Source organism: Mastacembelus armatus, chromosome 4 (assembly GCF_900324485.2).
Source record: "Mastacembelus armatus chromosome 4, fMasArm1.2, whole genome shotgun sequence".
In the NCBI taxonomy this organism is placed as follows: Eukaryota; Metazoa; Chordata; class Actinopteri; order Synbranchiformes; family Mastacembelidae; genus Mastacembelus; species Mastacembelus armatus.
The window spans coordinates 23,535,499-23,557,381 of NC_046636.1; the positions used below are offsets into that span (position 1 = coordinate 23,535,499).

The 21,883-nt window shown below is 41.9% G+C and overlaps 2 protein-coding genes across 5 annotated transcripts; both read right to left on the reverse strand.

The window, feature by feature from the left end:
- Positions 1–2,022: 2,022 nt before the first annotated feature.
- On the reverse strand, positions 2,023–14,656 carry LOC113129131 (unconventional myosin-Va). The gene is made up of 35 exons (XM_026304935.1): positions 14,522–14,656; positions 13,768–13,878; positions 13,504–13,672; positions 12,944–13,088; positions 12,586–12,742; positions 12,344–12,487; positions 12,173–12,254; positions 11,934–12,041; positions 11,676–11,788; positions 11,319–11,587; positions 11,132–11,213; positions 10,456–10,596; positions 10,033–10,164; positions 9,826–9,909; positions 9,630–9,746; positions 9,386–9,483; positions 9,182–9,268; positions 8,477–8,797; positions 8,214–8,370; positions 7,871–8,110; positions 7,543–7,746; positions 7,383–7,476; positions 7,136–7,284; positions 6,835–7,044; positions 6,643–6,743; positions 6,414–6,528; positions 6,007–6,112; positions 5,707–5,832; positions 5,098–5,249; positions 4,706–4,795; positions 4,365–4,497; positions 3,981–4,272; positions 3,128–3,302; positions 2,949–3,029; positions 2,023–2,855 (listed from the first exon to the last, which is right to left on the reverse strand). The coding sequence occupies exons 1-35, from the start codon at positions 14,546–14,548 to the stop codon at positions 2,694–2,696; spliced, it is 4,974 nt and encodes a 1,657-aa protein (XP_026160720.1). The 5' UTR covers positions 14,549–14,656; the 3' UTR covers positions 2,023–2,693.
- Positions 14,657–14,905: 249 nt separating this feature from the next.
- mbd3b (methyl-CpG binding domain protein 3b) lies at positions 14,906–21,821 on the reverse strand. Of its 4 annotated transcripts, none has more exons than XM_026305506.2 (7): positions 19,817–20,168; positions 18,631–18,790; positions 17,616–17,753; positions 17,310–17,400; positions 16,955–17,132; positions 16,512–16,664; positions 14,906–15,639 (listed from the first exon to the last, which is right to left on the reverse strand). In XM_026305506.2, the coding sequence occupies exons 1-6, from the start codon at positions 19,924–19,926 to the stop codon at positions 16,517–16,519; spliced, it is 825 nt and encodes a 274-aa protein (XP_026161291.1). In that variant the 5' UTR covers positions 19,927–20,168; the 3' UTR covers positions 14,906–15,639; positions 16,512–16,516. The 4 variants fall into 4 exon arrangements, with proteins under 4 accessions (XP_026161291.1, XP_026161292.1, XP_026161293.1 ...); XM_026305507.1 differs by lacking the exon at positions 19,817–20,168 and adding an exon at positions 21,684–21,821 and having other exon boundaries at positions 14,908–16,245; XM_026305508.2 differs by having other exon boundaries at positions 14,908–16,245; positions 19,913–20,168.
- Positions 21,822–21,883: the final 62 nt, after the last annotated feature.

Consider the following 21,883-nt stretch of genomic DNA (forward strand, 5'->3'; position numbering starts at 1 on the left):
ATGAATCTGATGAAAACACAGCTTCAAGTGCTGTGATTTATCAGTTTATGTGTGAATGAATGAGTCTGTCCAAAAGTGACTATATAATCTGCGTTTGAGCAGATGTGTGAAACTCATAATGTGCAAGTGTGTTTGTAGTGCGTGTTCTGATGTTGACCTCATGTAACTTCCTGTGTTGCCTGTTACCTGCAAATGTAATCACAGAAAGCCATCACGAACAAGAACATCACACAGGGGGAGGTGTGGGGGATGAGTCTGTATCTTCTGATAGTTATTTCTATTTTCTCTGAGTTACTATACACATTCCTCAGCTTGACAGCCCTAAACTTGGTGGATGGTAGAGGAAGACTTAACTGCCCCCTCATTTTCTTAAAAAAACAACCAGCCAAAACAATATCTGCCTGTGAGGAAACGATAAAAATACATTCCTGGTACCCTGTTTTCAAGCAACATCCTCTGAGGTAAAATGTCTCAGTTAGTTACAAAACCACACACCCTGCACCCCAGGGAGGGTACTAATCATTTATGTTCCTCCACATATGGTCCTGCTGCAGGTGCTGTGGCCTGGATCCCTGATACCAAGAGTACCAGACCTCTGTTTAAAGGGCTGCAGATCCAGACCACACCAGGTCTGGTGATGACATTTAAAAGAGGGCCTTCAGTTTAGTCTTGAACTCTGTTCAGTATGAAGATGTAGTGTGAAAAAGTATTCGCTGCACCGATTTATACTCGGATATGGTTGTCTTTGTCTTTCAGTCATTGTTTACAAGCATACAGGGGTTTTAAAACAAAAAAGGTTTGTGTGTAAGACGTTTGTATGCTTGTTGTGAACAAAAAAAGCAAATGATAATCTTGGTCTTCAAAGCTCAAAAATATCAGAGTTTAATAATGGAGTGTGTCTTGCTTTTGTTTTTTTTTTCTTTCTATTTCTTCCTCTTTATTAAGTTGGCTCTCATTTGGACCCCTCCCCCAAAGCACTTGAACAGAAATTTAAAACACCCCCTCTTTTGAACAAGGTGTAAGAACTGAACTCTATGCATCTAATCTATAAAAATCTATGTAGAGTCATTTTTGAAGCAGTCTTATAATGTTTACATTGTGGATTAATTATATCAGCACAAGTGTTTGTCTGATATGTTGTAAATGCTGTCTCTATTGTAATGGGCCAAATATCACAGCTGTAGTAGAGCTGATTAGAATGAAATTTGTTTGTACAGCTTCTGAGCACAGAGGAACATAATCTGCAACAGAGAGTTCGATTGGTGGTGTCGTTCGCTGTTGTAAATAGATCAGATGGAACAAATATGTCAGACTATGTGAAGTAAAGTTTGCTGCTCTTTTGAATTTTGCTTGGGGTGCAGAGTTGGGGCATCATGTATGTATGGGTGCCCAATCTGGGAAATGTAGCTGTAACTGAAAGGTCGTGTACACACTGGAGATGAATGACAAGCAATTTGAAGAAAAACTGATGGTTTGAGAGGCTTGATTTAGTGCCAAATAAATAAACTGCCAGTTTCTAACTTTCACATTGACATTGACAGCCCTCTCTGCTGTGTACAAGGTCTTTTACTGAATAGGACATCTGCAAAGTATTCTAATAACAGGTACACAACTGTCACATAGCTGGAAATGCCACGAAAAAATATTTTATTGCTGTTGACAATGAAATTCCTCCTTCAGCGTGTTGGGGTATTGGACTGGCATGTGGAACAGGAATGCACACAGAAGTTGCAGATAAATGTAGAAGCACAATGAAAAGCACAGACACACAAAGCAGACAGACATGCATGATCTGTCCTGTTCTGTCCAGCTGACCTGGCCACACAGACAGAGACCTGCACAGCAAAGCCAGTCCTGTACTTTCAGAAATGGTGCATGATAGGAACAAAACAAAAAATTGTATTGTGCCAGCACGCATTAACTATTTGGTGTTAATTGCCAATTGTTGTCCTCTTGATTTTGATATTTCCTTATTGTTTTCTATTTTTCAAATGGTTGTGAATATATAAATATGTATTACTGATGATGTGTAGTGGTACAAAGTACTTGCATGAGAATTTTTTATACACAAGATGTTTCTAATTTTTTTTTTTTATTATGGCTGCTCTTATTTGGGGTTGAGGTTAGTGGGACAACAGTCTCATTGTGTTTCTGCTTCCAATAAAATATGAAAAAAGCTTGAATCCATTCCTTCTCTGTGAAACTATACAGAGATATAGCTGGATTATGGTTTTTAAGACAGTACAGTACAACCTTGTTTTCCTTTTACACAAGATTTTTTAACTTCCAGAAGCATAAAATCTATTTTATGTTTAAGTTTAAAATCTTAATTTTAAGAGGAAAAAAATCAGAATTCTGAGTTAGAAGCCAGAATTCTAAGGGAAAAAAGAAACCTGACTTTTTCACGGAATTCAAAATTTAACTTCTGACCCTAACACCTAACACTTAGAATTCTGATAGAAAAAATAAAATTAATGTCAGAATTTTGGCAGTTTTTCTTGGAATTACATCACATTCTGATTTTTTTTTTTTAGAATCATGAAATTCCTAAACAGACTGTGGGAAAACCTAGCTAAAGAACTTAGCTTTTTCTTACTACTAAGAAAAAGGCATATATTCCAAGGAAGAAGTCAGAACCCACATTTTTTCATAGCGGCCATGGTTCTCTAGTATATATTTGCTCTATATCTGCTCTATGCTCTGTGTAGAAAGGAGATTTTGAGGGAATCTGGGATGACTAACTGCTCAGCATGAAGGACAGCAGGAGGCAAGTAGGGGAATGTGACAGGAAACACTCTCCTCACATCCATTAGGAGCTGTGGAGGCTGACCTTCAGAACGGCCTTTGAGAAGCCCCTAAGACAGAGTGCCAAAACACAGACCACTTATTTGACACACATTCCTTTAAAGAGATAACCACATCAAAGCATACAGCTGTAGACATCATACCTGGACAGTACGGATGAAATTCAATGTGACTCTTTCATCAAGGTCACTGTGGGGAGTGTAGAGGGTCAGGATCTTCACAATCTGTTAACAGCAGTAAGAATCCAGCAGGTAGTTATAGTTATATAGTTCTACATGAATAATCCATTTTCTCTTGAAGACAAGATGGCAAAGGGACCCACCTGCTGGCTGGATAAGGTAGTGCAGGTCTGAACAAGGGCCCCTGCATCAGCGTCTGTCTTTTTCGCTGCCTGCAGCAACTGAACTGCCTGGATGAGGGGCTCCAGTGTGCCCACAGCACCCCCTGCCTGCAGACCTCGGCTCCGCAGCCACTCCTCCAGCAGGCTCACATTGTAGCTATATGACAACAGAAAGACAGCCTGGTTAAACATTGATCTAATGTGTTTCTATATATAACAATATCTAAAACAGGAGGATGCAATAATATGAACCCTAGTGCATTGCATTAAAATACTGCTTTTATAGAACAATGTAACATAATGACATTTTTAGTGATATATCGTTGGCATTACTATTGTAACTTTTGAGACCGTAGTTAGTGGTTTATATTGCATTACACAGTCTGGGCAAACACCTTCTGCAAAATGGACTCAACATCTAGAGTGAAGCTGAAATGATCAACTAATCTATAGCTGATAAATTCATAATTCAGCACGTTTTTTAAAACCAACCTGCCAAACATGGTACCAGCTTTACAAGATAAACAAAATGCTTCACTATGAAATAACTCAATGGGTGTTAATCTAGGTGGTTAATGGACATATCCATTGGGTTTGACCTCTAAAAACAGCCCATTGCGTGGAAAGATGTGTAATTTCATCCCCCCGGGGAAGTATGGTAATTTTGTTGAAAAACAATTAACAGATAAAACAAATGATGAGAATGTCTGTGTTTGGTTAATTCAATCAATTAATACAACAGTAATGTCAGGAATTTATCAATATCCAATCAAAAGTGCATATATTTTACTGACATAAATGTGTTGAACATGTACGTATCTGTGTATAATGCTACCGTATTTGCATGCCACGACTCCAGCAGCATATATCTTTCCTCAGCAGCAGGCTGTTCAGAGCGGTGGCAGATATGAGGTAGGTGAGCTGATGGAAGGCCTGCTCCATCAGTGTTGGGGGCAGAGCCTGACGGGACAGGGCGGTGTGAAGGGCTCCGAGTTCCCTCAGCACTGACGCCATAGTGAGAACATCACATCCTACATTCCTGGGGTCTGAGCCTGCACGCTTCCTGGATGTTCCCAGCTTTACCGCAGACAGACCAGGGATGGTCTCAGACTCCAATAGGGCAGGGACTGGGGGAGACAGTTAGTAGAAAGTGATATAACATGAGAAGTAGAAAGAGAGACCAGCAACAGTAGCAGTATCATCTTGAATACAGTGGTACCTATGATGTTTTGCAGACGTTTCTCTGTGATGGAGAGGAGCTGCTGATAGGCCTGGATACAGAGGTCACTAAGAGCACGGATCAGGTCACTCAGATCGGTCATCAGGGGAACCAGTTCTTTTGAGTCAAGAGTCTAAAGCATAATCAATCCAATCATTCATTAAAACAGTAAAATGTACTAAAGATATCTTTATAACAGTTTAATACACCCACAACTACTCCTACATGTGTTAATTCTTAAAATCTAGAGAGTTAAACTCTACTTTTTCCCCTTTACTTTGTCTTGCTGCTAAGATGGCCTCAGACAACGAAATGTAACAATACTTGAAAAGTTAACCCACCCGTTTTGGGGAGTGCTGGGTCAACAGGTCATGCAACAGACAGGTATTTTTCAGCCACACAACTGTCATATCTACAGCATCACTATGCTTCTGCAGGGATGAGATGAGAAAAGGTTATACTGTCATTTAGAGATCAACATTGTAATGTGCTGCATGTGTGTGTGTAAAAGAGGTACAGTATTTCAGACTTTGCTGCTGTTACTTTCTCCTCAGGAGCCAAACTGTTAAGGTTGGACACACATACAGGACAAAACACTCACATGGAAGTGTTTCCAAGTTAGTTGTCAGTGCTTTTCTGTAAGTGACAGTCTACCTGACATGACGTGAACTGCCCTTTTTATATTAGACCACAACCATATGGTGGACCAAGCAGGTTCAAAGCCTGAGGTTACCTTCAGAGCTGCTTTCATAGCAGTGACAGCAGCGCTACAAAGCGACCGAGCGCGAGTTTGGTCCCCGCTGCAGTCGGCCTGGCGCACACACAGAAAGAGCACGCTGGCGGGCAGGCCAGGAGGCAGAGACAGGGCACTGTCCACACGGATGTCTACAGTGCAGACAGAGAGAGCAGCAGTGACAGAATGAACACAGACAGGTCATATAAGTACAGAAGAGCTCAAGTCGATTCTACTGAGTCACTTGACACTGAGGCTACAAGGCATCATCATACACTGTATGTAAAGTCTTGTTAAAGCATTTCAAGGATCTAACTTTCTTATTAGACCACTGAAGGTTGAAGATTACATTAAGAAATTAAAAATGTTTAGAGCATTTTAAAAAGGAAGTATAATTCAAGAGGTGGTGGCAGCGTGTCTTAATATGAATTAACATGTGATTTAATAACAATGTTGTTTTATGTGGGCTTGTTAGTTAAGCTTGTCTAGAAAAACATCTGAAAACCAACACTATAATACCAGGTGACAAAATAAAACAGGCTTTGCGTTATCACTATTTTGCTGATCTTCTCATTTAAAATGCATGGGGCAGACAGGGCTCAGTCTCACCGGTGATGAGGTTCTTAATGAGTTTGGCCTCATCTCGTTTCCTACATTCCAGCAAACCAGTGACTGTGGCTGGCTTTGTGGGGGACGGGCAGGAGGAGGTGTCTGGGCTCAAAGGCGATGTGAGGACTGAAAAGTAATTTGACACAACATAAAAAAGAACATATGCAAAGATCTAGAGAGATGTAAGAAAAGTTAAGCTGTGTGAGTGGCAACATCAATAGATGTTCTATCTGAACATGTGGATACATGTTTACTTATTCATTCTCAAGCACATTCAGTTACATGCATTCCAAACCTCACCTTGTGTCAGGAGTCTTCTTAGTGAGACTGTGTTTCTAAGCTCCTTCAGCTCTCTCCTCAGTTTGACACATTCTTGCTCTCTGGCCTCTAGTAGTTCCTGCAGTTCCTTTACACAAACACATTTACATATTAGAGTTCTGTTCTTAATGCCAAAAATGACTTACAAGGCCTGCAACAAACCACACCCACACCTCCTACATTACACACTGTGGTGATTATGTAAGAACGTTTTAAAGGCAGGAGGCTAAGGTGGGAGTATAATAGGGTCAGAAACAGAAAAGCTGCAACATTAAATATTTGGGTATTTTAAAGCAAGGACCATTAAGATAAGTTTTGTGTTATTTTGGTGATTTTTTTAAATTCATGCATAGCCTTTCCTCCAGATCTCTACCTCAGTAAGTCCATACCTGTGGCAGTGCAGTGGAGGAAGAACCACAGATGGCTTGACTGAGCTGGTACCTCAAGGCCTCCAGCTCATCCTCCCACTGACCTCGCTGGCTACGCAGCTGACTCTCCAGAAACCTGACGGAGACAGAGGGCAATATAAGACACAAACACAGGGTCAATCCTCTAAACGTAAAGCAGGAAAACACAGTGATGCACTGATAGGGAATGTATGAGCAGTGATTGACTGACTTGTTGGCCACTCGTACAGCGTCATAGGCATGTGCCAGGTCATCTCCTCTCATCTTCACAGCTGGGTCTTTGGTCACATCCATCCTCTCCATTAACTGGTCCTGTCAGTGCAAAAAACACAGACTCATACCATATTTCCTGGCCTAATGGTGAATAGAAATAAAATGTTTGGTTTGAAGAATATTATGTGACCAGAGGCGTTTCAGTGCTCCACACTGAGGCTCTCCTGTCTAAGGAGATCACGCTGTCCCTGCGGACCTCCTCCGGTGAGGGGAAGCCAGATGGGAAAGGTGAAATAGAGAGTGGGGTGAGAGACTGCGGTGACAGCGGGGTGGGAGAGGGAGACAGAGGCTCCAAGCTCAGACTCTGGGTGGAGTCTGTCCTTCTGTGGCTTTTGGTGCGCTGTCATGAAAAGAAAAAAAAAATTCTCAGCAGAAGTTTAAGACCAAAACTGTATTTCTGGCGATGGCTGTGTTTTTGCAGGCGGCTGAACCTCCGTGAGCAGACTCATCTCTCTGAGGTTGTCGTATCGCTGCTCCAGTCTGGTGAACTCTCTCAGGAGACCCTGATACTTTCTCCTCTCTTCATCCAGCTCCGCCCTCAGAGCTGCACTGGCCTGAGACACAGCCTCATGCACACACTCTACACACACGAACACAGAGGAGAAAGAAAGAAAGAGCATGAGGTACAAAGAAAGTCAGAGAATCATGCAGATATGTTTCCAGTAACTGAGAATCTACCTTCCTGTGTCTTTTCTTGATCAAGCAAGCGAGCTGAGAGATCTTCTCTCTCTTTGTACAAACTGTCCTGTTCTCTCTGCAGGGCCTGCAACTCCTTTAAAGAAAGAGATGTTCATTATCAGACAACAGTGTGATGTGTGTTAAGTCAGGCCTACAGTACCTGTCTGAGCTGAAGGATCTCCTGGGCTGCCTTCTCCTCAGCTCTCCTCCTTTCCTCCACCTCGCTGATAACTGGTAAGGGCTGAGGTTGTTTCTGTTTCTGGCTCTCTAGTTTCTGTATTGTTGCCCTTAGACTCTCCATCTCAACACTGGCGGCTTCTCGCTCGGCACGCAGGGTCTCTCTTAAAGCAGCACACTCTCTGGCCTGCACACACACAAACACAAGTTTACCATATGAACATAAAAGAAAATGACTTCTTTACCGTGATATTTTAGAGCTAACAAGCATCATGTCACAGAATCAAATCCATCTGAAACTCTCCACCCACCTCCTGGTCTGCTCTTAACTGCAGCTGCATCACTTTGACCTCCATGCCCTTGTTGAGCTCCCTGTACTTCTCCACTGAGCGAGCCTCAGTCTTTAGTTTCAGCAGCTCTCTCCTGGCAGCCCTGCGGCGCCAGCAGCACTGCATGAACACCACCGCCGCATGTACTCGCCTGTATGCCTGCCTCGCCAACCACCCACGCACTCTTGCCTGAAGTAACACAGCGGCACATTCCGCCACCAACTGAGGGAAGAGAACAGTGGCTAAATGGTCCTCAGAACACATCTGAACTTTGGTTGCATGGAAAAGGTACCAAAAACATTCAAAGCTGTAGGTGAATACTGACCTGTCTGTATCTGCGGCGTGCCAGTGTGCCCCTGGTGAAGGCCTGGATGGTGATGGTGGCCTGGCGGATCATGAGAAACAACTGTCTGACCACCACCATGCGGTAGGTCTTCTGGATAACTATGGCTGCCTTGGTGTGGCGCAGGGTCAAGGCCAATCTGCCAAAATTAAGCAAATTAAGTGCAGAACATATGAAATTATGAGCTATGTCTGGCTATTTTGTGTTGATAAAGTTTACACAAAATTCTTTGTCTCTATCCTAACCGTCTGGCCAGTGCTCCTCTCCAGTATCTCTGTATGGTGACAGCTGCCCAGAGGATCCTGGTGTATCTGATCCTTGCCATCCATCCTCTGACCCGGCTCTGGATGATCACAGCAGCTACATGCAGTCTTTCAGCCCTCAACTTCTCCAGAAGAGCCACCTGACCGGCCCGGAAAAATACTTTGGTCTTCCCAAAGCAGTACTGATCTGGGTCTGGGATAAGCTGAGGCAGGGCCTTCCTGATTGAAGCCTGGGCCTGCTCCTCACTCTGAGGACCTTGAAGAAGAACACGATACCTGCTGAAGAACTCCTCATATGTCCATCTGGAGAAAGATTTAATTTTGAAATTTTAGAGAAAACTTTTTAATAATTCAGATAGTCTTCATTTTTGTTTTTTGTGCATATTGTACTTATATTCTAGTTCAGTCTTTCTGAGTAAGTTTCAAGTAAGTTTGATGTTTTGATAAATTAATTGATATATCATATTATCACAAATTAAAACAAACAGTGCCTAAAAGGTAGAAATTAATGTTCCAAAACATGAAAAACTGCTTGTGTTGTTCAAGATGGTCCATGTGTTTCTTTCATTCATGACCAGGACGTGAGAATAACACTCAGTTATAAATGTGCTACGTGACTATACAGACTCATACTGTGAGTGAGCTTTGCAGAGAGTAAGATGAATGTCTTCAGGATGTACTCAGTACCTGGATGGATAACCTGCAGCACTGATACGAATAGTCTCCAGCACCCCACACGCTCTCAGCTGCTGGACTGTCCTCCTGGGGTCAAACCTAATATGGAGAAAGTGGGTTGTTCAGTAGCACACCAGTATTCAACAATCTCCACATATGTAATTGCAGAACAATAAATGCACACTTAACTGTAAAGCCACCCAAATGAGGACTTACATAAAAGGTTGTTTGAGGTCGTTGGGTTTAATACAGCGGACGTAGTGTGGAGTGGTGCTGTTGAGGGTGTCCATTAGCAGCTGTAAGGACTGGCGGAACTGATGGGCAAAAGTACAGTCCACCAAAACAGAGCATAATCAGTACAAAACATAATATACTATCTGCTCACTCACTGAGATACAAGAATCTACCAATACCTACATACACCACCAGAACATAAAAAACAAAAATACTAACAGCTCACCTGGGAACCCACAGTCAGTTTATGTTCTCTGATGGCTCTTTTCCCTGTGCGAACACTTCCGTTGGCCACAGAGGACACATTTCCCTGCTGCTGAAACAACTCAGCCACCAGCTCAGACTGACCCACACAGACACAAGTTAGTAATCTCCCAGTCACACAGAAATGAAATGAGTTTCGATATGTAGCACAAATCTACCTGACTTGCTTTCAGAACGTTGATGAGCTCCTCAAAGACCGTATCTCGGTTCTTGTCTAAAAAGCCATTACATTCATACTGCACCTGAAGAAAAAATTCAAAACAAATACACATTGTTAGACCGCAGCAATAAACATGAAAAACAACTTCAGTTTTTCCTGAATTGAGCTGAGCTGAATAAAGTGCATTGACCTTCATCTCTCTCACCATGTCAGCAAAGTGCAGAACGATGAAGGAGCTGTTTGACATGCGAGGTTTCTGGAAGTGAGGATGGGGCTCGCTGTTCAGGTGCTGGTCATAAAGTTTCCGCACCCAGCTTTCATCTGAACCCTTAGGCATCTGATCAAAAACAGAAAACCTGAATAAAGTTCATATTGGCCTCCAGACTTACGCGCTATGTTTTCACATTAGGTACTACATGTAACTAAATTTTAAATAGAAACTTTTGCCTAACAATGTAGCAGTATACAGTAGCTTTCTCTGAAATATCAAGCAGGACAACATGAAGGAAAATGCCTTGAGTGGGTGAGAGAGAGCTGGAAAACAGCTATAGATAGAAACATAAGATGATTCTTATTAAAACAAGAAAGAAAGACAGAGAAAAGGTGAAGGAGAGACTGCAGGACAGACCCTGCACTCCTCATCTAACAGATCGAAGAGGCCCAGGTGACCCTCTATAAGACTGATGCACTGCTGATTATCGCTGAACTCAATCCTGCTCCAGGCCAGCTCCTCCCGGATGTACTCCTCCTGCTCCAAATGGAACACATGCTGCAGAAACACACAACATAACTCAGCAACATAATTACAATAACATTAAGACAGAGAGAAAATGAAAGCAATTGCATTGACTCTAATTACAGTTCAGTGAGGCAGATGGCCTGGGAACAGACTGAAAGGATCGACGCAGTGAGGCCAGCTTGGCTTTGAAATCAGAACACAGAAATCACAGAGGGGGCCAGTCTGTGCTTGTTTCCTTCACATTGGAGAGGTGAAAACAGAGCAACACTTCCTTTGAAGACATACCTGATACTGATATTTTTGAATATCAGTACGGCACATGGGCTGTAAAACGTGCATTGATGTGCATAACTGAACACAAGACTATCAGTGAAACAAAATAATGCAAAGAACCACTTGTTGCTGAATTAGCAGTAGTTGTAGTATCATTTAAATAAAGATAAACTTCAGGGGTAAACCAGCAGATTTCTGAAGACTGTATTAGGTAATAATAATAATAATAATAATATGATTATTGCCTTCGCTGGCTGTAAATACACACACCAAAGCATGTCACATCACTTACCCTGTTAAATTGCTGTTGCAGTTTTTCATTTGCATAATTTATGCAGAACTGCTCAAAACTGTTCCGGTCAAAGGTCTCAAACCTGTCCAGAAGAAGAAAGTCTTATTGGTTTAACTTCATAGTAAAACACTGCAGATGTATGGCTTTCATTAATCCAGTATCACAAAGCCAAAGTTCTATCACACACCCATAAATATCCAGTACCCCTATGAAGGATTTGGCCTGTCCCCTCTGGGTACGTAGGGCAGAGTTAAGCCTCTGAACAGTCCATGTGAACAGTTGGCCATATATGTGTTTAGCCAGTGCATCTCTGGCTTCTACAGCCTGCTGACCAGACATGGGTTTGACCAGCATCTCTCCCCCTACTGCCAGTCTGCGATGACACAGCCAGTGGGCCATCTGAGGTCCCTCAACTCCAAGCAGCTTGGAGAAGACAGCCAGAGAGCGGTCACCTGGCTGAGCAAAAACAAAAAAAAATGTTTAAAGAAAAATTGAAGTCTTACAAATGAAAGACAACAAATTGCATGAAAAAAAAATTTCTTACATCAATATAACTCCGGTCAGAATTTCTCCCACTGGCTTGAATGTTGACATTACCCAGGTGTAGAACAGCTGAGAGGATCCTAAAGAGCTCCATCTGTTGGTCAGGCTGCACATCTGCAATGTCAACATAAAAAGCAGAGAATCATCTGTTTTATCTTCATGCTATTAGCAAAATAAAATGAAATCTCAGTTGCAATGAAGTTATTTCTGAACCTGATCTAAAACTGAATTGGTGTTATGGAAAATTCAAATACTCTACTCAAAACGGTGAAAGCATTGCGAGTACGCTCCAGGTCTGACAAATCATCAGTGCCAGGTATCTGCATCTCCCCTCCCTGTTTGGTGTAGCGGAAATGCTCGGGTGCATCTGGAGACCAAAAAAACAAATCAGTCAGGCTACATGCAAGGTGGATATAATAGACCATACATCATGGGAAGGTGCAGTTATGGTAATATTCTGAGAGCAGACTGAGGTGTAGGCCTGTGACTGACTCTCACCCAGTCTGAGGGATCTCATTTCAGGCAGCTCTCTGGAGGCACACAACTGGTAGAAGATGTGGTAGTTTCTCTCTGCCGATGCCTGACATGCACATATAGTGGAAACACCCACAGTGTTCATGGACTAATGCACCAAAGATGCAGAACAGACAGAGACTGGTAAGAGATTACCTGAAAGACAACCCTTGACTTCTCCAGCAAATATGTCCTCATGTTTGCCCCAATGATGTCCCCCTTTCTACCGAAGCCGATCTCAATGTACTTCCCAAAACGACTGCTGTTGTCATTTCGAGTAGTTTTAGCATTTCCAATAGACTGTAGACAAGAAACCAGAATTGTTTTTTTGTATCTTGAAATAACATGAGAGGAAGATCTTAATTTCTAAATAGCAAATCTGTCCAAGCATCCATCACCTCCATGATCGGGTTAGAAGCCAGAACCCTCTCCTCCACACTGGTTTGCTGTGTGGCTCCTCCAACCACAGCAAAGTATCGCATGGTGAATTTGGCTGAGACTGTTTTCCCTGAGCCAGACTCTCCACTGATGATGATAGACTGGTTTTTCTCTTCCCTATAAACACAAAGAAGAGAGGCTATCAAATTCACATTGTGAAGCAATACGGAGACCAGCCAGATCACCATTGCTGAAAAAAAAAAACCCCGATATGAAAAACTAACTTCACTCTCTGATGTTTACACTTTGAAAGGACATCAGCACTCTCTCCCCTGTTTACAGTTCAAATGACCTGACCTATACTCTTTGACCTCTGACCTTGTCATAGTGCGGTAGGCTTCCTCAGCCACAGAGAAGATGTGAGGCTCCATGTCGGCCATGTCCTGGCCGCTGTAAGCGTCTATCACCTCCTCTCCATATATGGGGAGCTGTTCATAAGGATTGATGGCAACTAAAACAATACCTGGATGACAGGAAAGCATAATGCATTCAGCATTACATTGAATATAAAAACACAACCTATCACTTCTTATAGAGATTTTATATACTAGTTAGTACATCACTGTGGCACAGTGAGAGTTTAAGCCACTAGAGGTCAGAAAAACACTTTCAGCAGGTGTTAAATTGCTTGTGAAGTGACAATTTCCTATAACAGAACTTAAACCAGTGGTAGTGAGGGAGTTGCCTCTGTCTCAACCTTTGACTCGCTGTAATACAGTTGACATTATGAGCTCTCATCATGCAGACAGGAGCAGACAGGAGCTGGCTGCTGCTGGCAGCCTGCCAGTGTCACTTACATGTGTGTTGTGCAGTCATCCTTGTTTTAGTAAGATTTCTTTAAATCCCCCTCTTGTCGGCTATTCTCTTTCTGCACTCACCACAATATGTGTAGATGCTGCTGTAGCCCAGGAATCGAACCCGGAGGTTGTGCAGGACAGCAGGTTCATGGAGGAAGCTGAGTGCTGTTAGATCATTTTCACCCTCCAGGATGTCGGGGTTCCCCAGTGGTGGGAGACCGGTGGGAGAGCTCACTGGGTAATTTATCTCCTATCAAAGGAAAAAGTAGAAGTTCTTGTGGAAAGGCATCATCATGTTTTAAGAATACAATAAACTTGATCACTCACACTGATTTCTAGACTCACCTTTCCATCAGAGAGTTGCAGCAGTAGATGCTTCTCTCCATGACTGTAGTCCTGCAGGAGTTGGGCTGAAACCCAAACTGCATCTGGGTCAGGAATCCACACACTTGCCCCCTAAGAAAGAAACAGATTATTTCAGTTGTGTATTTACATGTTGTGAAGGCTAAAGACTCCAAAGTGAATTTGCATGTGCTGGACCAATCTGAAGAGACTTTCATTATATATTTTCTATCTCACATTATTCAAGTAGATGGCACACTTCCTGGTGCCACCTAGGCAACAGATTTATCACTCATCAACATAAAATTCTCCTAAACACTGTTAAAAATTAACATTGGTCATTCTACTCTAAATGACCAGAATGGGTGAGCTATTATCTACCACCAGCGAGTATAATGTGGTTATTACTGTGTAAGTTTCATATATTAAGTTCTAATCCACAGTCATTACAGTTTGTACACATTATTGCTTGAGTTTGTGTGCAGATGTTAAACACAGCCTATTATCCATTATAAACTATTGGCTGAAAAACTAACTGAAAGTTAATACATTTTAAAAATGTGCATACATTTCCATAGGTCTAACAGTTGCTTACCAGATGCCATACACAACTAGAATCAAGAATATTAGCAATATTGTTTCTATATCATAAGCTTTAGGATCCACCAGAAATAATATGAATATAAATGATAATGCCTGCATCACTTTAACATGCAAAAAACAAATAAACAAAACAAACACAAAGAGTCCTTCTTACCTTGCTGTATAACTCCAGTGTGGCCATTTTAACCACTTTAAAACATGAGGGCAGACATCATTTAAAACTTTAGAAGAGGTAATACCAGCCTGTCCCTCTGAATGAACAGCCGGTACCCTCTGCTTTCTGTTCAGGTGACAGTATTTTGCACTTTGCCCAAGCTCACATAGAAGCATGAGGACTGTCAGGTTAACTGTTAATCTGTGGGAGGATGCATGGATTGAATGCAGGGGTTTGTCCATTTTCATGTGCAGAGTTTACTACATCCAAGGAGCTTGCTTCTTTCGAAGCCCACTTTTTTGGGGGGTCTGATAAACGTAAATACAGGTTTACCAACAGCTAGAAAAGTGCAAGTGCCCAAAATAAACATAAACTAGCAGCACATCCAGTGAGACACTGACTCATTTTAATAATTAATACAATCAAATTCATTTCAGCAATCAGCCTGCTGATATTGAGCAGGGAATTTCATGATTTCAGCTTGATACATTATTCAACATCAAATCTTGACAAACAAGGATAAAAATACAGACTCATTATTCCTCAGGTAAATGAAAAGACTTTAAAACTAAACCTTTACTATAGTTTGCTGTGTCACCAATTTTGTGCGTGGGTTTATGAGGAGGCAGCATGTGTGTGGTAACATTGACACGTTTTTAAAAAAAAAAAAAAAAGACAGACTGAAGCTGTGACAGAAACAAAGCCTTGGCACTACACAGCAATGTTTCACAACATCAGTAAGCACCTATGATGATGACCAGAGTAAAAAACAGTATTAATCATACAATAGAAAGAGGTTTCAAGTCATTTCTTTTGTCTTCCTCTCCATTATGTGTACTTTTTAAGTGTTTAGTTATACAACAGCAGAGCCAATATATAATACACAGTGGCACCCTATAGAAAATGACATGTCTCCTCTTTGGTCAATACTGAACATGACTCACAGGTTAACACAGGTGACGTGAAAGATAATAACTGCTTGAAAACAGTAAAAAGTCACCTCAGTCCCCTCCCCACTATAAACTCCAACTTCATTAGTAATGCCAGCAGCCTGTAACTTGGTCCTGAGGCCCACTCAGATTAGCTCAACTCAAGCTGCAGCTAAACCTCGACTGGTCCTGCAAGAAAAGACAGGTTTGTGTGTTTTGTGCCAGACTACTCAAGGAGTGTGTCATAAAATTCAAAAAAATACAAAACAGTTCCAATCTGCCCAAAACAAAAAAAGCACAGAAATCGCCTTGTTAGCGACACGATAAAATGGTTGGTTTTGACCTGATTGTCACACAAAATTCAAACCCATTCAAAACCTTTTAGTAAAAAAACACTCATATCAATCACTGAATCTGACCCACTGTAGATGTTTTTTTTTTAATATCAGAAAGTTCATTTGATGGAATCTGTTAAGGGGATTTTTTAAAAAAATGTTCTAGTCAAAAATCTTCTTGGCTCAGAAGTATGTTAACTCATTCATTTCAGTCATTTTATTGACGGTTGAAGTCAAGGAGTGCCATCCATTGGTTAATGATGCATTTGGGACCCCAAGTGTTTAGTGTTAGGTGAGGGGATGACAGTTCTTCAGGTTGCACAGCTGTAAGTCAGGTTTAGGTTTGAGATAAACACAGATACTGGGGGACAGTTCTTCAGAGCTGGACAGGTACAGGACTTCTGCTGCTCATGGTTGTGTTTGTAGGCATTGAATAAACCCATCCAGACTTTACACAACCCTACAGGAGAAGAGTTTAAAGATTAGTTTTTTAGTTTGAATTTCAAACTTTATTATTTAATGTATTCACTAGATGCCAAATTTTGGATATGGCTTCAAACTGCTACAAACTAAAAAGAGCAAGAAGTTTTATTCTATTTTTGCCAAATTCCCAGATCAGAGTTTTTTAGTTTTCTCTGTGAATTATAAGAGCATATACTCTCTGTGCAGCACCTATGTCTTGTTAAATCTTAGATATCTTCATTGGCTAACTGTCCCTTAACCAACCTGCGCTATACGCTCTCCATGTCTTCACTGCCGTTGCCCTCCTCCTTCAGAGCCTCCCCTTCATTGGCAGCCTCCTCCACATGGGCCAACATATCAGCCATCAGTGCCTCCTCCAGCCTTTTCCTCACACTGTACACCAGCTCCTCCTGTTTCCTACACACAAACAAAACAGGAAGCTGTTACAGTTGTGGCAGTTATAGCAGCCTATAACAGCCACTGACTCAGCAACGAGCAGATGGCGTGTTTTTACCGACAAAACTCTGAACAGACTCCACTGTGCTGTCTCTGGCCAGCAAAAGATGAAAAAAGATCTGAGCTATTTCACAGGCACACATATGTTTTGCTAAATACCAAAAACGTTACATTTTTAAACAAGGTACACAAACTGGTTTTGAATTTTTGGATCTGGCTTGAGTGATGATGATGGTGCACTGGTTACCCACCTGATGTCCTCATCAGTAACTATGAAGGCCTTGCACAGTGGCTGTGCTGTGTTGAGCCAGACTCCTGGATTCTTCTCCACAGCTGCAGACAGCTGGCCGGTGATGGGCGCAGCACTGGTGTGGAGAGCACTCGCAATAGCCGACAGGAGAGTCTTGTCTGTGCAGCCTGGACCAACACCTGAGGGCCCAGCCGCGTGGTTATAAGACAGTTTAAGAAACAAACAAAATGACTGCACTCAGGTTTAGTTATAAAAAGAAAATGAAGCATGGTTCTTTTTGTAATACAAATAAAAAAATGTTATGTCAGAAAAGAAACTTTATTAGGGATGGAGGAACAATATTAAACATATAATACCTTGCAGGCCTTTAGGCAGTTCCATTGTTTTCACCAGTTCCTCTGCGATGTCATAAGCATTAAGACCACTGAGTTTCTTTTCCCAAAACAGCTGTGAACAAAGGAAGAATTTTAGCTGCACACAGTTTTAAATGGGAAGAAAAGTAATCTGGTTCTAGAGCAGCAAAAAACAAATCCACCATCAGCGTTTTCAAATTTAATTCTAGCGTGCCTAGTTTCAGAGCTGACAAGCTACAGTATCAGTTAACACGCATCTCAGGCATGTGTGGGGGATGAAGTTAATGGTAAAAAGAAGAGGCGCCTCACTTGTCTGGGCTGGTCGACGGCTTTCTGAGGATCTGTCTTCACTTTGTTGTTGGGATGGTTCGTAACCTTGGTAACAGGCTGTTTAAAGATGGAGGCCGTCTGTCTGACTGGAAGTGATGTGTTCAAGTCAGGTTTGCCCTTAACAATGAAAGACAAGAAAGAGGGAGGGTGAAGCCAGTTTGGACGGGAGAAAAAAGATAATATCTTATTCTAAGAATCTCTTAGGATCACATGAGATGACGTCTCTCATTCTCTCATTCATTTCAACAGGTTTCAACAGCTAATTGAACTGATCCAGTGTACAAAATCAAATCTGGAAGGAAAAAGAAAAAAAAAAAAAACAGGTTTTTTTTAATCTGGTGAGCTGATGAAATGTTTCTATTTCACTAAATGGTGTTCAACATAATCAGCCATTCCACATAGTTCATAAAGTTAAAAAATAGATTATTAGTTACAAAATAGGAAAAAGATAAATTGGTAAAGACGTTTAAATAAGTCACCAGATAAAAAATTTCTCTCATCTGGTGGACACTTATATAGATGACATGCCAGATTTACATAAGCTAGTTACATTTATATAAAAAACACACACACAATAAAATCTTCCCATCTGCTTAACCCTTTAGTTGAAAATATGTCTTATGCTGCCCTCATTACCATCAAACAGCAGAATGTCAACTCTATTGAGAGTGAATGAATGGTTCTGGTCAACAGAGCTTTGATCTATTAACAGTCAAAAGTGGAGGAAAGTGAGATTTCAGACACTTATGAATCACAGTCATTTCGTATAATCATCAACAAGTGTTCCATCTAATGAAAGTACACCATTGCATTGTAGGACTGTTAGCAGAAAGTACGGTATATGCCATGGACACTTTGAAGACACTATAAAATGCATACATTTCACATACCCAGACAGTAAATACGGTGCACAGTACACAGCAAACAGAGAGTGATTGGGACACAGCTATAGTGTCCAAGTGACCATCGGCTGAGTTTGCTCATTCTATCTCACCTTGTTCTGATTGTTGTTATCATAACGTAGCCTCTGACGGTTTTTGTTCAGCTTGCTCATCAGCATCTTCCCTGTGCGGAAATCAAAGGAGCTGAGGTCCATCTGGTTACCAAGGTAACGGGCTAGCTGAGGCTTGCTCCGAAACTTCTTCCCAGATGGACTGGCAGGAGGAGGCAGCGACAAGACAAGATCAGAAACCACGGCACTAATATCGTGTCTCACAAAAACAAACAGGTCAGGACAGAAGACATCCAACACTGAAAACTGAGTGGAGATGAGGGCAAAGAAACAAAACACACGTACACACAGCAGACAGAAAGTTACACACCAGGACCACAACATGCAACAGGTCAAAGGCAAGAGCACATTCAAATGAGCAATGACCAATATCACAATACTCTGTGAAATGGGTGCAATATTTGATGAATACTGTCTAAACCCTGTTATCTATTAACAGCTGCACACGTTTAGTAAATGAGGAGTAGATATGATCATATATAACAAATACTCAACATCATACGCACAGCCCTGAAAATAACCTCTGAGAATCAGTGAACGGATGTAAACATGGCAGTACTCAGACTTGACCAAATGTTTCAGAATGGAAACATTGGAGATCCACTGGAGAGCAACACTATCATTTAGCTTGAGCAATGACCAACAAAGGCACAACTGTGGGTGGATACGTGCTAGTAAGTCATGCAAATGTCTCTTACATCACACACCACAGTTAACACCAGTATGATTGTACAGTTAGCCTACCACAAACTATACAACCGACCCGCCTCCCCCCTCTCTTGCCTCTGTTCCTCATCTTGTTCTTCTCCTCTGCTAAATGAAAACAAATCTGGCGTTGTTGATTCACGTCAGTGGGAAATAAAGAGGGTTAACTTGAGATCACACTGAGTTTTATTCATCGGCGGCCTCGCCGGGACTGAGCAGCTGCTAGTACTAGCCTGTGCGTTTGGACACACTGCTTCTTATCCCAACAGACTGTGAGAGGGGCCGGCCTGGTTGGCCTTGTTGCCCCGCTGCAAACAGACCCCCCCCCCTTCCCATCCCAAACTTTAATACCGACCAACGTCTCCCCCCCCACCCCGGTTATCATAGTCCCGTATGTTTCCATCCGCAAACCCGGTGTCTTGTGTGCACCGCTATGATTTGCAAGCCCTCGTTCGTTTAGTACCTAAAATAATAGACATCGCTTTTTCCAGCGGACAAACCCGACTTTCTGGTCACTTCTTCCATTTTCCAGCCCTTGGGGAGAGCAGTGCAATCCCACCTTTTCTTCTCCATTTCCCACGCGAGCAGCCTATAAATCCACTAAAAGTTACTCCAACGAATAACCACACTGGACTTTAGGATTTGTTTCTTTTCTTTCTTTAGATTTCAGGCCTATCGCTTCTCACGCTTTTGTTTCGACCAGATCACAACATGCGCCCTCAGTAATGGGATCTCCCTGCTGCTGACAACATCCAGCTCTTTGTCGTCGCGCAGATCGCTCCGCCGCGGACCTCGGCCACATCACTACCTCGCGCGGGTCTCCGGAGCACGAGGGCTACATCCGCAAGGAAAACATAGGACAGCTGCGTCAAGACGCCGCGACGCAGCCGACGCACGGCAGGAAGTGATTGGGACTTCAGAGTAAAAGCACATATTTTTCAAGGCAAAAAAAGAGGATGAAATGTAGAGCTAGGTTTGATTTAAAATTCAAAATTTACACTTTAGTTAATATCAACAGCTAAGACGAAATGTTTTACAGTAAATTTACATCGAAATGCGTGTGGTGCATGGATGGATTATTTTGGCTGTTCTGTTTATAACGATAAGCGAACATTTCAAGTATTATATATTTTCATTCAAATGTGAATTAAGCAGAGATAATATAAGACTAAACCCCGCATACAACAATACTATAAAAAGAACTATTCCAAATAATATATATAAAAAAATGCATTCAAAATTATGTACAGTAATTGCAACATTGCCTAATTTATTATAAAAAAAAGCAAAGACTTTAGTAGAGCTCCATTTATTTATTTTAGGTAAAACTGTGACTCAAAGCTCATTCTTGATTTTAAAACATGGATTTGCTTTGCTATATTGTAATGCATATCCATGTTTCACCGTCCTGAATTTTTATGTCCATTTTTCCATAAAAAACTAGATATGAGCAAGACGGGACTAAGATTATATAACAAATAAAGGCACAGTCGCGATTTAATTGAAGTCACCGGTTTTTCAATAACAGTGAGGCCGCACAAAGGCTGTTCCCATGGCAAAACATTAATAAAAACCCTTATCCTATAACGTATAAACGGTCTTTTATTTTGAAAGGTTACACCCGTAGCGAGACTTTCCCCGGTGTGCAGCTTGATGCAGGGCGCCACAGCAGCGGTAACACTGCAAACATAAATCAGGCTACAGCTACAAATAGACGGCTCAGTTATCACGCAGATGCAGTGACAACAAACCCAGACTTAGAAATGAGCTGTGCCGGATACAGCAGAGCAGCACCTGCGTGTTCATCCCGCCCGCTAAACAAAACGTCAAAGTTTCATGTAAGCGCCGTGAAATCGGAGAGTCCTTTCACCACCACAATGCCTGGCGTTGTCATCGAGCCCCGGAGCCGGCTTTTATGAATGAGCAAAGTACATCTCATCGATCAAATACAGACACCATTTTAAAAAGCATGTCATGCATTTAAGTGCATCGCTGCTGTGAATACAACAAGACTGTAGGAAAAACATGATGCGCTTTACACGGTTCGAATCCATGTCGAGATCGTCCACTGTCGACGCAAAACATCGAGTCTTGTTGGATCATTACTAGCTGCAAATAGCAGGATTATTAAAGCATTCTGCACTGATGCTAAAGAAAAGCTCGACATCCGAGCTGATGGCCACAGCATTGCTGTTTGCAAATGCGAGACGAGCCTGATCGATGATACTTTCCAAATAATTTAGGAAAACGACATATCGCGCATTTATCGACCCAGTTACAATAAAAGAACATTTCTGATGGTTGTTCTACCCTTCAGACGATGTACTTACTCGTTTTTATCCATCTTGAAGACACTATCTCGTTTTCTCCCTCTCGCTATGTTAAATCCCTTCTCCCCTCTCCTCTTTCAGTCCCCTCCCCCTCGATGGGAAAATGAAAGACATTATCCACGCAAATTTCGCAGTCTGGCTTATAAAATGAGTCTAATGTCTGGCCAGAAGAGGGGTATTCTCAGCGTGAAGCTGGGCTT